This window comes from Rhea americana, unplaced genomic scaffold (genome assembly GCF_003343005.1).
Source record: "Rhea americana isolate MKP2758 unplaced genomic scaffold, rheAme1 scaffold_33, whole genome shotgun sequence".
Lineage (NCBI taxonomy): Eukaryota > Metazoa > Chordata > Aves > Rheiformes > Rheidae > Rhea > Rhea americana.
The window spans coordinates 6,989,322-7,004,369 of NW_028186457.1; the positions used below are offsets into that span (position 1 = coordinate 6,989,322).

Sequence of the window (15,048 nt, forward strand, 5' to 3'; positions counted from 1 at the left end):
AACACAGGAAACTGCCCTTGAACACATAAAAACACTGCCTCAACTACCCTCACAGAGAACACTGGAACAGGTTGTCCACAGAGGTTGTGGAGTCTATTCTTGGAGATCTCCAAAACTTGCCAGGACATAGCCCTGGGCAACCTGTAGCTAATCTCAGCTAGTTGAACCAGCTGATCTCCAGAAGTCCCCGCTGACCTCAACCATTCAGTGATCCTGTGAAATTCTGCAGAAATTCCTAGGACCTGAAAGAGTGCTAGTAGTGTGCTACAGAGAACCAGCTCAAAAATGCCGCTTTTCCTGGACAAAACATCATTATTTCTTTCTTTCTTTTTTCTTTTTTTTTTCTTTTTTTTTTGGAAGCTCATGAGAGCTGTCACAAAATAAGTCTCAAAAACCCACATCAATTGCTTATAATGAATCAAGCTTTTATATCTGCTTCTTGACCTTCCCATAAAGAGCTTTTTTTTCCCTTCAGAAACATCAAATGCCAAATTTTTTCAAGAATTCTGAACCCACATTAATGTCTTCCCCCACCAAGCAAAAACTTTTGATAACAAGCATACTTGCATGGCTCAAACTAGCCTTTCACTTTTAATTTCTAATTAAAACAAAAAGATTTATAGAAAAGTGATGGCTCAGGGGAATGAAACAAGGATATGGATATAGTCCCAGTTCTGAGTCAGAAGTTCAAATCTCCATCATAGGCCTTGATACTATGGGTTGTCTTTATAAAAAAAAAAAAGAAAGAAAAAAAACCCATATCAACAGAAAACAGATATGCATTTTTTTCTTAATTTATACAAGCAGCTATCTCAGACTCAAGATTCAAGCACTGTCAGATCAACGCAGGATCCACAATTGTTTTAAACCTTCCATCCACTGATTGCATTTTTAACTCRAGCAGGTTATTGTTAAATATATGAAAGGATTAAGACAAGTATTTATAGGAGTTTTATATAGGGTTTGGTTGACCTGGATCACAAGCATAACAGCAGAGTCCTCACAAAGAAAAAAAAAAAATACCACAGACCCAATTCTGTTCACGATGCACCACTGAGGTTCATGGACTCTGGAAGGGTCAGCAGTTGCCCATTTTAGCTGTCTCTAAGATCACAGGCTATAATATGATCTCAACATCCCACCACCACCACCACCAATGACCTCTTCTATGCCAGAACACAGCTTAGTTGTTGGGGACTCACCAGGCCGAAGATTCAAGGAGATCTTCTGAGGCATTATTTGTGTAACATCCAAATGGGTCAAGCCGGAGCCCTTGCTGCTCAGAGGAACGTTCTTCACTATGTTAATGCTGCTTTTAGGATTTTCGATTGCTCCTGCACAACCATTTGCAATAAGGTTCTGTAGGAAGTCGCACCTCGACGTGATGGATTTTGTGCTGCCAAATTCCTAGGAGGTTAAGAATGAACAAAAGGGGAGGGAGAAATATCAGTCCCACAACAGGAGCTTTGTTTTGATGTGCTGGTATCTGCATCAAAAAGGAGATGACAAGGAACAGATGGTATCATTGGCTATATCTCAAAAGCCGCTAGCACTGAGCCTAGASACTTTCTAAGGGATATCATACAGAGGAATTACTGAAGAAGAAATTGTGAAGGTTTATGCATTGTGCTCCCAAACCCGCAGCATTCCAGTGTCCAGATCAGAGGTCTGCAAACTGAATTTGCTTAGAGATCACTGTAAGAGACTTAGAGATCACTGTCTCCCCCCAGACACTTGGAGCACTTTCTCCAAACTCTGTGTTGGGCCATGTGAAAGCAAGACAAAGTGTTTGCTTTGCTGCCTGAATAGCTATTTCCCTTTGCTTCTAGGGAAAAAGATGAGAAGGTGAATCTTTTGCAAGTGGACGGGTGTATCACCCCAAAGGAGCTTTGCAAGAGAAAAAAAGAAAAGAGGACAAGGAGATGTTACYGATGGAAATAGGATGAAACAACCAATCAACCCAGAGAGGTGAAGTCAGCACCTGAAGCTGGAGACTGAGTCTGAGTGGTTCCAAAGACCTGCGTTCACTCCCCTGTGTGAGGAGTAGCACGTCCCACCACAAGCATGGTGTTCCCCCTTCCTTAAATCTTTGCACAGCCAGCATCTGCATTGCACTAGYGTATGGAAAAAAGCAACCACAGCAAAGGGTCCCTGAGCTGAACCACAGAGTGGGCTGACGCAGACAGGCTGTGCAGGAGAGCCCTGAAGGAGAACAAGGGAGCTGTGAGAAAATTCTTGGGAGGTGTCAGTACGGAAGAGGAGAGGCCACAGTTGAAGGCTGTAAAAGAAACAATCGGGAATGAATCTGGGAGGGTTAGGAGAGAGCTGGAGCAGAGCAGGGAGATGCTGGCGGGAAGGAAGAACACACGAGGGAAGGGGAACGATAACCTATCACTTGACTGATAAACGGACTCAGTGCCTCCCATCACATGCAGCCCACAGTTGATAGCGGGTTGCAGGGCAACCTGTGTCTGCTGCGAGCAGGGGGACAAGTACTTGGGTGGTAGCTGTAGCTGAAGACAGCTCTTTGCTGCCTGGAGGAAGATACACCATCGGAGGGAGTCTCCCACGGGCGGTCCTTGGATATCCTTCAGCCCTCATCCCAAACGGGACCCACAACACAATAAAGCATTGTGCGGGGGAACGCTCTGTAACGATCCAGCCACACAACGAAGCCTTTTGCTGAGTGTGTCCATTTGTCAGAATGTGATTTTTCTTTCCAAAAAGGCCAAAGGGAATTAGTTACATCCCCAAAACTTAGTGAATTCTGAACAGCTGATTTCTTATTTCTACGCTATAACAACAGAGACAACCGTCTTCTGCTCTGGGGCTGATCTACTAAAATCACATGAAATTACGCAGAGAAGATGCTCCTAGTCACACTAATCCCTCCTTCAGCCACTCAGCCAGCAGCCAGAGCCGTGCTGGGGAAGGGGAAGAAAACCACTTCTCCAGCTCAGGGAAATACGCACCCCTGCACCACGACTTCTTTCAACGCGGGCGCCCAAAGCATTTCACAGACACTGAAATCATCCTCCTCAAAATACCCTTGTGCTTCCTCCTTGTGCTTCCCCATTAAAAAAAAAAAAAGCAAAGCTGGAAGACCTGGCCACAGCTCTTCCTGCAACTCGGTACCAAAGCCCAGAACGAAATCCACTGCGTCCTGACGCTCAGGCACACGGTAACAGGGGGAGATGTCGAGGGGGGAAAAGGAGAAGTTGATCTTGTCTTTGCCCCTCCTAGTGAGACGCACGGCAGGGCTGCCGCTCTGCATTTCGCCACCCGTGCCGCGGCGGGGTTGCAGCCCCTGCCCATACTCGGTGCCTCGCCGGCAGCCTGCTCCGGGTGAGCCCAGGAGCCCCCAAGGGCAGCGCCCGGCTGCTGCGCTGCCGGGGTGAATCTCAGCTGCAGTTTCTCGCTCCGAGGGCTCAACACTATTTCAAAAATGCTACATTTACATTCCATATTCCAAAAGCAGTGTCCCGCCAGGGAGATGGCATGTCAGACGGATATTAACATAAATTTCTTGGAATGTGTCATGTAAACAGATGTACTTCCAAATAGGAGGACTGGGACTACTTAAATCATTTATGGCATAACCAAAAGAAAAAAAAAAAGACYCCAAAAAAACAAAAACAACAACAAAAAGAAAACCTCGCAACTGAAAACAATGCTCAGTATTTCAGAGCAGCAGATTTAGGGAAGCCTTTTAAAATGTTTATCTAGGATCCGACTTAACCTTACGTAAGTGAAAAGACACAAGTCAGTGGAGGCCAAGCAGCTCTCCCGGGTCTGCTCCCTGCAGCGGCGGAGCGGCGGAGCTCGGGGAAAGCGGGAGGAAGTCGAGGGGAGTCCTCAGAGGGGCGGGAGCCGGCGACGAACGCCCGAGCCTGGGAACCGGGCGGCAGGGACTGACCCGAGGCAGTTATTTTCCGTGCTCACATCAGAAACCCAGACTCCCTTTGCAGTCAGTGGGGCGAGTGGGAGTTAAGAGCCCAGATTAAGAATCCATCGCTGACCAAAGCGGCAGCCTCGGTGACTAACCTGCAGACCGAAGTCAGACAGTGTAAATACCACCTCCACACACACACACACAGCTCAGCTAGACCATCCGTTAAGTCCACAGTCGGGGACAGGGCTCGGTGCAAGCTCGCTGCGTTTGCAACACACGCTGGGAGCTCTCTGGGGTTATGTTTGCTCCCGTGTTTGCACAGCCTCTAGCACCGGGGACGTTTGGTCCGGACGTCAGTGCAGCACGGAGGTGAAACTGCACTGCCGCAGGGCAATCTGCGAGGAGATGTGCTCCTACTGTCCTGGTGGCCTGAGCTGCAGCTTCAAGTGAGCAGCTCTGTGGACCAATTTCCATTGGCCACTTATTAAAGAGCACACGGTCTCTGTGCCAAAAAGCGGCACGAACAGAACCATGAGGGTGGCCAGGAACATTTCTTTATTCTCTAGGAATTAACATTGGGGAAAAAAAAAAAAAAAAAAAAGCCTAAATCAGATGATGCTTCGTGCTGGTCACGCAATCGAAGCATTTATCAAGCATTTCCAATCATCTACTCCAAAGACTTTGATGTTAACAGGGAGAATCCTTTGACTTCAAAGGGCTTTGAATTAGGACCTCATTTTCTGGCTGGAGATGGGGTACCGTAACAGCAGACAAGATGGGTGAGCAGTGGGGGGAAGGGGAATTCTTGCTTCCTCAGTCTGTGGGTACGGTATTGCTTATATGGATGTTCAGCTTCTCAGCAAGGGGTATATAAGAAAGCAGGGAGAGGGGAATGAAGCAAGAACAGAGCTGTATTTGCATGCTGAGGAAAGGACAGTACAAGCTGCTGAGCTGCAATAACTCTTGCAAAGCTGTAGAAAGTAGAGCCACCAGAAACAAGATGGACTTAGCTCTCCTGGGGATTTCTACCTCCCTACCACTATTTCTGACTAACCAGAAGTTCAGCCCAAGTTTCAGGCAGAAGAATGCCCCTGTCCATAGCCAGAAGGTAAAGAGGCAGAGTACACAACAGCATGTTCACTACTGCTTGGGACTCAATGAAACAAAGAACCAGGAAACTCTAGAGGGGCTGTGAAATGCTCACATATATTCAGCAGAAGCTCTCACAGTTAGTGCAACTTTGGAGACCCATTTCCTCTTTCTCCAGCTCAAAATGAAGGCTGTATTTCCCTGGCTATAATCCTGAGCATACAGAGTCCTCCCTTGCTGCAGGATACCCTTGTGGGACCTGTCTGGAGCTTCGCCTAGAGCACTGAGTGTGCGTGCATGCATGTGCAAGCCTGTTTACTGGCACAGTGGCAAAAAACAGTTACTGTGGCAATTTATTTTCCACAGCCATTGTGGTAAAATTACTCATTATCTAAAGGAACCAAATGAGGTTAAGGGTAAATCCTGTATGCAACTTTAGAAAGATAACTGAAAACACCTCTGAACTTCTTCAGTTACTGTATCTTTCCATCTTGACTTATTTACTGTTAAACCTTCCAAAATGGGTCCAGAAGAATCATGACGGTATGACAATGTTTCAGCTGCAGCCCAGGCCTTTTCTCGTCTGCTGAAATGCTGCATTACCAGGGGTAAGAGAAAATAAAACCCACTCAGAGGCTCAGACGCCCTGGGGAAGGGCAGGGAGATGTGGCATAACTCACTTTCCAGGTGGCTGGAAGACATGTCCTTGGCTTCTGTCCCTAAAGCTTACACCAATCAACGGTCAGTCACTTCTGCATGTGTTTGGGCAATATTTCCGCATTTGGCCAAAGGCAGTATGACACCAAACACAGAACCATGGGAGGCCTCAGGAAAGCCTCAGTCCTCTCTACCATACCCTGCAAACATGCCAGAGCTGATTCCAGCATGAGCAGCCCAGCTCACCACCACCACGGCAGCATCAGCTTACCCTCCAACACCCCCTGTACCTCCTTGTAGCATAACATAAACCTGTCAGAGGGTTTCCCACCACACACAGGAGCTGTCTGCAAAATGGATTGTGTGTGCGTGTGTGTGCGGGGGTGTACGGGCCTCTTTCCAGAGCCCAAAGGGCTCCAAAATAATCACTGCCCACTTACTTATGGCCTCCATCCCTTCCCTGGCAGACACTTGGGGTGGAGAAATCAAGGCTCCCAGAGACTAAATGTAAAGAAAAAGGATGAGAAAATGGAAAGAAAAGGATGAGATGCTTTGAGGAAAAAGGATATTATGGAGGTCCAAACCAAAATGTCACCCAGCAATGGGCTCTGCCAAGGCACACTGATTCAAACATCCACAATTTCTAGGTAAAAAGCGATGCACAACCAGACTTTGCAACCTGGTCCTGTTTGTAGCAGAAACATTACAATTAGTTAGATAATCAGTATGCATAATGGAACACATGCACACTTGCCAATAGTCAGTCTGCATGCCTGTTTTCCAGGGAAATGCAATAAGTATTCCATAGCAATTAGGAAGCAAATTAAACATTGTTTTGTGCTACAGAAAAGCATCAGTTCAGAAAGATCATGCCTATTAATCCTTATTAATTCTACCCAAAGCCTCCTAGGTACTTTGCAGATACGAGATACGGCCTCTGCATCAACAAACTAACAAAATCAAACGCAGACAAGCAGACAGAAGTTAATGGAAATCAGAACAACAATGTGAAAAGTTATATGCTCATCATTTTGATGGTTTTAAGACAAGTTGCTTAGCTCATGGAATAAAAAGGGAGAATAGCACTGATGGTATATCTAACTCCTGACTAGACATGTCCTAGGTTATTACACAACATTTCTGCTTTCATCAGTCCAACTCTGCATTAATTCAGCCTGAACTATGCTTTCTTTTTTTCATTTAAAAATTGGACATGTTTCCCTGGGAACATCCTCAATTTTTCTTCCTCATCCTCCAGGCACAAACTGCCGAGATAAAAGGCGGATGGAGCACATGCAACCTGTTGGAAAGCAGAGCGCGCTCCTGGGGAAATTTCAGTTTAACTAATGTGTTAATGKGAACATTTATTTTGCACATACTCACAAATGTATTCACATATATAATACATAGGTGAACATACACACTACGTACACGCATGCACATCTAAAACAAAAGGAGCCTCTACACATCAGTGTACCATTGGCATTTCAAATAGGTATGAAGCTATTTTCCACAAGCAGGAAAGAGAATATAATACACACACACACACTGGCACTCTTCACTGCTCTTTTGGAGAGCATCTACATTTTTCTCACTGCAGTCACTCTAGGTACATATGAAATGAGCWCAAAAATCTACCTGTCCATCACACCAAATTTGGCAGAGCCTAAAAAACACAATGGCAGCTCAGAGCACGGAAGTAAAGCTCCTTCCAGAGCTCTCTGCTTCCTCTAGAGAGCCTGAAGGACCCCAGTAATCCTGAGAAACCTGATGCCATTGGAGGAAAAAAAAAAAAAAAAAAAAAAAAAAAGCTTCCTCTTCTTCTTTCCCCCCAAAAAAGCCAAGCTGTGGAAGAGATCACAAGAACAATACTGGCCAATGTGCAATTTCCAGCCAGAATCTTTCATCAGCATATGTGTCAGCAATTTCTAATAGAATATGAAAGTCTCCCGGAACTTGCAGAAAACGTTGAGGAATTTCCTCTTATTCCAACAAGGYTGGAAAGGCTGCAGCAGTCTAAATCACTGAAGAGTGCAATATTTCTCCTCATACAGCTGTGTTTCCAGGCAGACTCAGGAGACAGTTAACATCACAATTATACCTTCACCTTTAAGTGAAATTTAAACAGATCACCCCATTTAAGTCCCGCCTTTCAAGGTATTCTTCCGTAAGCCAACAAAATCAATGTTTGCTTCCAAATTTCTAACAGCCCAAAGACTTGCAGTTAGCTCATCATCCGCTGGGAATGCCAGAGCTGAAMAGATACCAGAAACTGTTATCATCAAGTCATCCGTCATCATCATCTTCAATGGGAGCAAAGATGCTGAACAGGAGCACGCAAGAACAGTGGCCAGTACAACTGAAGGGGGCACAATGCACCCCATATTCACATGCTACTAGGCACTAAACTTTTAAAATTTATCACATGCTGACTGTTCTGCCAAACCTGTCTATAAGCATGCTCTTACCTGACCAATACAAAGCAACRTAAATACAACGAACCTTATCCCACCTTTGAAGAGATGCTAAAGATATTACTCCTTGCTACAGGATAAGGACATGCCTCAGTCCATATCCCTTCAACACTCACAGATCTGMCTGCCTGCTCATAACTCCTGTTCACTCCCCACAAATGCTCAGGATAGCCTGCTCCTCTGCAATCACGCAGAGCCTAAAACCTGGAGCGAAGAACGTGAAAGCCAAGGACCAAGCACCCTCATGGAGGAAGCTGCCGCAACACAAGGRGTGGTGTGAAGCCAGGTTGTGTTTGCTCTGCAAAACATCATTACCGTCCTCTTCATAAAGCTTTTCTACCACCGCAGAAGCGTCATTCACATCAGCACTGCCAGGCACCCAAAGGAACAAAGAACGAACAAAAAGATACAGCAAGCATGAACCTGTGCCAAGTGGTGTTACTACCCCAAGAGCACAGAGCACACAGGGACTCTGCTGCTGCTCTGGGTTTTGTAAGAGACCACTAAGATAATACTGTGCTAGCTGAAATATAAGACCTTAGAGCTAATTATTCTCCTATGCAGGTTTGATTGGGAACTGCTAGGTGGGAGACCCTCAAAACAGGCACGACCTTCTGGAAAGATGGTTTGCCTTGATCAGAGCAGGCAGCATACAAACCCTTCATCAGACTTCAAGGCTGTTACTTTTTTCATCTTGTCACAAGAGAAGGGAGATAAGAAGTTATTAAAACCCTTCAATTATCCCGAGACGAGATGTCTGCACCTGCCCTACACGAACAGCTCTCCATCAGGTTCAGCAGTGCGGCTGGTGTCTGGTCTGCTGCCAGAGGGACACCCCTCCAGGCATCGCTGACACGCAAGGTGACGGCTCCACTCAGCTCAGGTCCCATCTCAGGTTCAGGGGGTTCAAGCTCTCCCATAACCAGACCCACCACTACCCAGAACTCCAGCGTGCCGTACAGGCTGGCTCGGACCAAGCTGCAGCTCACAGATGGATAAGCCAAGAAAAAGTGCTCCATGCCTGGGATTCAGCATGCTTTAACCTGCACTTGGCCTAGTGGATGCAGCCATGTGTTTCCACAGGCATGTCCCTCCCACTCCTACTTTGAATGTGCTGCACTGGGAGGCAACTGCTGAATAACCGACAGCAAACGATACTATTTCTGAAACCTTTCAGTCCAGAGGTTCTCCAGACTGGTTTTACTGAAGAAGATACAGCAAGTCCTGACAAAGTTATCAAACATTGCTTATGTAGAYGACAGCAGCTGGTCAAATTTCATCCTAAATCTGTAAGTTAAATGCAAAATGAAAAGAAAATACATACTAATCAGCTGATCATGTTTCAACCACAACACGATTAGCATCTATGGAAACCACTCCAACGTCTTTAAACATCAGCAGAACTGGAGAGTTTGACAAGCACATACTCTCCTGGGCAACATCCTGCTGCAAATGACAGTTAACAGAAGTACAAAAGCAAAAYAGACTAAACTCCAACAATTTTGGAAGTATAACTGATTAGGGTATGGCAGGAGAAAGGGGGAAATAAGAGGGTTAAAGGACAACGCAAAGGAAGTAGATCTTAAAGCTTATAACGTTATTTTAAACCTTTTCAAGTTGAAAACCTCCAGATACTTACTTTTGCAACTCCATTATTTCAACTGATGATCTCATAAGTAAAGAGAAATAATTAGAGTTGCAAAAATTAAATTACAGAAAAAATTATAGAATGAGAATAAGAGTTTGCTAAGTTTTAGCATGTAACATGTAACAGCAGCTTTTTAACACATAGCTCCTGGTGAAAAAAAAATACTGCGAAATGTGTTTTTAAATAGCTGCTCCAAGCTAAAGGTCAGGAAGTATTATAGTACTTCTTTGTAAACAGACCTCTTCCTTCATTTGGCCCCTTCATTCCATTTAGAAATATTTTTTATAACTCAGTTTGCAAGATAAGAGTTGAGCTGCCAGTCCCACAGGTTGACACGTAATTAGTGGTCACAGTGACCACTGGATAAACATTTCCATTGGCAGTATTTTGCAAAAATTGCCTTTTGATGCCAAGAAGAGAGAGAGAGAGAAAACAACTATTGGGTACCCATAACTTAATAGCCAGCATTCTTGGATTCCAATATCACCACCACAGATTAGTTGGCTGAAAGAGGAGCTCTTACAGCTGCTTACAAGATGTCTCACAAGCAGAATCTATTGCTCTACTCTTTCCATYCTACACATCATTCACTCTGCTGGGAAAAAACAAAACAAAAAAAAAACCCAAAACCCATGAAAACCATTACAGTCTCAGGTAAAATGGTGTTACTATCRCTAAGAGGTTTTCCTTGGAAAGCTGCAGTTGTGCCTAGGAGTAAGGGAAGACCCACCGAGTTAGACCTGGAGGGCAGCAGTCAGCGAGGACATGGGGGCCCTTCCCCTGAGCCCGGGCACAGCGAGGGCCTGGGGAACGAGCCCCCCCTTGCACATGCCTCGTCACCCCTCTGCGCCCGCAGCCGCCCGGGCCACCGGCTCGCAGAGGGGGGGGACAAGCCCGCAGAAGGTGGCRCAGGAGAGAGGCACGGCAGCTGCGCCTGCAGCCTCGGGGACCCTGGTGACAGCAGAAAGGTTAAGGACACACTTTAGCTTGTAGCTCATCTGCCCCAAAACGGGATAAGGAAAGAAACAGCCGCACCAGAAGAACAAGGCCCAGCAGAGAGGATGAGAGCATCACACCTGGCCAAGCAAGTCGATGCCCACTCAAGCAGCCAGCCCTTGAGAGCGCTGGTCTAAGGGCCCGCGACAACACGGCCCTGTTAATTACTGCTGGGTTTTCCCTTGGGTCTGCCGGGAACAGCTCATACTAGCAAAGCCATGCCAGGTTGCCACCAAACTCCAGAGGTGTGGGCACAGGTCCTGAGGCACCGGCTCTGACCTACAGCCGGGCAGGTAAAATGCTTTTCACTGCTGTACCGAGAAACACAGGCAGGTTCAGGACGGGGAACTTGCCCAGAAATAGCACTGCAAGACCAAACAACGCCCGTCCCTCCGCCCCCACRCATGGCCCGCACGTTTTAGCATCAAGATTATCTGTGGTTTTTGCACAGCACAAAGCCAATTTGTGATACAACAGCCCTGCCTGTGCTGGGGGGTATTTCGGCAAGGAGGCAGGATCTTTGCATACAAATTGTAAGCATCCTTATTTCTCTCAAATAGTTGGACAGATGCAGGCACTAAGCATACAGCAGCCGACTGTATTGTATGTTATCAGATCTTCAAGCATCTTTACCGCTAAAGATCATAAGTCTGCTTGATAAGATGTGTAGCTAATATTTTTATATATATATATATATATATATATATACACACATTTATATATATATACACATAAAAGTTATGAACAGCACTTAAATGGTGAACAGGGAAGTATATTTGAAATTTCTTGCAAACCAAGGAGGACTCAATTAAATTACTGGAAAAAGATTTCAGAAGAAATGTAGGGAAGTATTTTTGCTGTGAAGCACACCATTAAGCTGGGCAACTCATTGCCTCAGAAGGCTGCAGATGCCAGAAGCGTACGTGGTCTCCGCGAAGGACGCGATAAATCCAGAGGAGAACTGTATTACGGACCAAACTGCTGCCATCATCAGGGCACCCTGCAGCCAGGTTTTGCTAGGAACGGGAGAGCGTGTCAGAAGGAGCTTGCCTTGCGCGCCCACTCGTACGCRGCGCTGGAGGCGGGAGGGTGCATCCCACCACGTCCAGCCCACGCACAGCTGCCCCAGCCAGCAGCATCTCTGTTCAGGATGCAAGGTGGGGGTGAGGGGGGAGGCACATGACTTTAGGAAGAGCATTTACAAGCAAGGCAACACGGAGCCCGCAGGGTGACACAAAACCCACTGGAAACAGGAAGGCAAATRGAGAAATGAGCAGTGCTGCTCTATTTAGGATGCATGGAGGGCAGAAGACCCATTTCTTACTGTGTCACAGAGCTCATAGGTTGCACATGTACAAATCGTGCTCACCATGGAAGCACCCACTGCCTTCACCAACCACTTATGGCAGAGCAAAGCATCAGGGACAGGCCTCAGGGAAAAACTAGCTTCTTTCCTTTTTGTGTTACAAAAAGCATTTATCAATCAACTACAATTTCTGGAAAAAAAAAAAAAAAAACAGCAAAAAGTATCAAATTTGCCCACATACCTCTTTGGCACACCAAGCACATTTTGGATGGATGAGGAGACACTCTTCACAGGACGTGGCACTTCCACTCGTGCACAGATTGAGACCTTTTGGTAAAAGAGAATGAGAAAATGGGATGGGCTAAGTGGTTACTTATTTTGAAAACAGTTCTCAGGAGTTTCTAGCTATATTCTTAGCCTTAAACTTATTACAAGTTTGAAGTTTCAAGAGCAAAGAAGTTCCCCAGAACTTAAAAGACTCGAGAAGGAATAAGTCTTTCCTTTTCATCTCAAAGGAAGTCTTGCTTTCTTTTCCTTGACCAGGAAAAAATGAATGGGACAAAAACAGGGATTAAGGTGTGGAAAACCTCTAAAATACRACTCTGGTAATTTTTTCCTCTTTTTCTGTGGTCTTTGGTTAACCAAAGAGTTCAAGCCATCTTCCTAATGAAATATTTCCATAGCTTCTGATAGAATACAATAGCTGTTAGACTAGTCTGAAATACAAAGATGGGTTTCCAAACATCCTAGAGAATGCTGACTTGTAAGGTTACAGTAGGCAGATCTACCGAATTTTTCTACCCGGACATATGGGCCTTCCCTCCCTCCTCAAATTTTCATCTTAAATTATCCTTTAAAAATGTTCACCTCCCCCTTTCATACGATGGCAATTTCCATAATTAACTCATGTTACAGCAAATTAATTTATTATGGGAGTCACTTCCACAGGATATCCAGAGCAAGCTGATCAGTCTGATTACACTGGGGAGCATCCAAGGCCAGCCAGGATGCAACACGCTGCTCCACGCCACAGCCGAAAGCTCTTCCTACACTGGGATGTCAACAAAAACTCACACTAAGACATAAACAGATAGGCAGCTAGTGATGTTATTCACTCCTAAATTATTAGCGTCAAGCTGCACAATGAGTACTGAAAAAATTCCACTTGCAAAAGGCTAGTGCTTGAGCTTTGAGAAGATTTAAAGTGGAATAACCAGGTTAAACAGGACCAAACATCAGTTGTATCTGCTTTCARTGCCACAGCTTCTTTAATCACGCCTGCAGCTATGAATGTGCCATTCAATACCACCAATGCTCCAATTCACCAATGAGCAGCTATTAACATCAACTGTCAATAATTAATTAAACACATTTTCAGCTGAGGATCCAGCACAGAAGCTCCACACTCTTCACAAAATGCCTTGGGCTTAAACTCTGAGCCTCCTATTTTTTTCCTTCCAAAAYGTCAATAAAGGCATTGTCAGGCCTCATGCTACAGTTCATCTATTTTTCAGACAGTTGTATCTACAGATATCACTATGTTACACCACTGCTAGATATAATGTGCAAATTGTGTAGACTTGCTGATGTCTGGAAAAGAACTACACAAAGTTTCATCCTGCAGCAAGAACGTTCTGTTGCAAGAGCTTTTGAGGAGTGCTCACTGCATATTCCTTGAGAATAATTTTAATGAAAATTAGATATGGTGGCTCCGGTTGCCTCAATCACTCCAGTGTGAGGCTGGGCTACGCTGCACAGGAAGCAGTGATTCAAGCTGGACAGCTGTATGAAAGCTTATCATGCCCTAGGCTAACAGCAAAAAAAGGACAAGTTATTCCCTCACTGYTTCTAAGCCATCATTGTGGCACGACTATGTCAAAGCCCTACACTGATGATTTTCTGTTGGCCACAAGGTGGTTAACTCTCTAACCCAAGAGTGCTACGCCTTCTACTTTCTCTATGGCTTTCATTCAAAAAGGCTGCATGCTTTCATTGACTTTAAACAAGAGGCTTATTAATTTTATTTCACTGACTGTTACCATATCCATGCATTGCTTTCTTTGGTCACATTCTGAAGTTATACTCCACTTCCTGGTTATTGCAAGAGCTCAAAATATAAATACGTATTATAAAGTAAAATGTTAACTTGCTCAACCGAATTACAATCTGCACAGATGTCRGTTGTGCCTTTCCAAGCCCTGCAACAGCAGTGGCTTCCAGCACAGATGAAAGCCTTTCCYCAGTAGTCACTGCTCTTGTAACTGTGTGCTTTGCAACACAGCAAAACATATGCTTTATTTCTTCTTCATGTGAAATCTGGAGGCTGTGAGGGAAGCAGGAGGGAAACAAGCACAAGCTGGACCTCTCGCTGCAAAGGTAAGAGGAATCACTGGCCACAACTCTCTGAGCTTGGGATAAAACAGGCCTCYGAAGCAGTCTCACCACTGATTTCATAACAGTTGTGTTCCTGCCCTGGCTATCCAATAGACTTCACTCGCCCTTCCGTCTGGCAGCAGGATGATATTTACCTCCTCTCCTGACTGATGGATTTTTGAGAGTTTACTTAGCAATGGTAGCATCTGAATGAAAACCAAGGTCTCCTCACGGTGGGGTCATTTCCAGCGGGTACCATGACCAAACCCTCCCAGCGGCCCACGCTCAYGTAGCTGGCCATAGGGCCACATTCCAGCGACTGGCAGCTTTTGAAGTTTCAAAGTATGCTTTTCTTTCCACCCTGGAACAAAACCAAAACCTATTCCAGCATTGTTGTGAAAATAGAGCTTTGTTAAGCTGTCCGATTTTGTACTGAAATCTGAGCTTTTTGAGCTGGCACACAGGATTTTCCAGATGAAAGTCTTATGTTGTGCTTGAGTCAGAGCAGTCTTTCTTGCCAGATCATGCTGAATCTGGCAAAGGAAAGTCTTGAAGATGCCTATGCTAGTCCAGAGGTTTCCACATCCTGGAGCTAGTCACCAGGTAAGACTGG

General features: G+C 45.3%; 1 protein-coding gene across 1 annotated transcript in view; it reads right to left on the bottom strand.

The window, feature by feature from the left end:
* The window catches only part of ITGB5 (integrin subunit beta 5), a 74,189-nt gene extending 59,453 nt beyond the window's left edge, over positions 1-14,736 (bottom strand). The window contains exons 1-3 of the mRNA XM_085311059.1: positions 14,668-14,736; positions 12,304-12,423; positions 1,203-1,407 (exon numbers count right to left, since the gene is read on the bottom strand). Coding sequence (XP_085167185.1) covers positions 1,203-1,407; positions 12,304-12,423; positions 14,668-14,736 — 394 coding nt within the window. The remainder of the gene's footprint in view (positions 1-1,202; positions 1,408-12,303; positions 12,424-14,667) is intronic.
* Between the last annotated feature and the right edge of the window lie 312 nt (positions 14,737-15,048).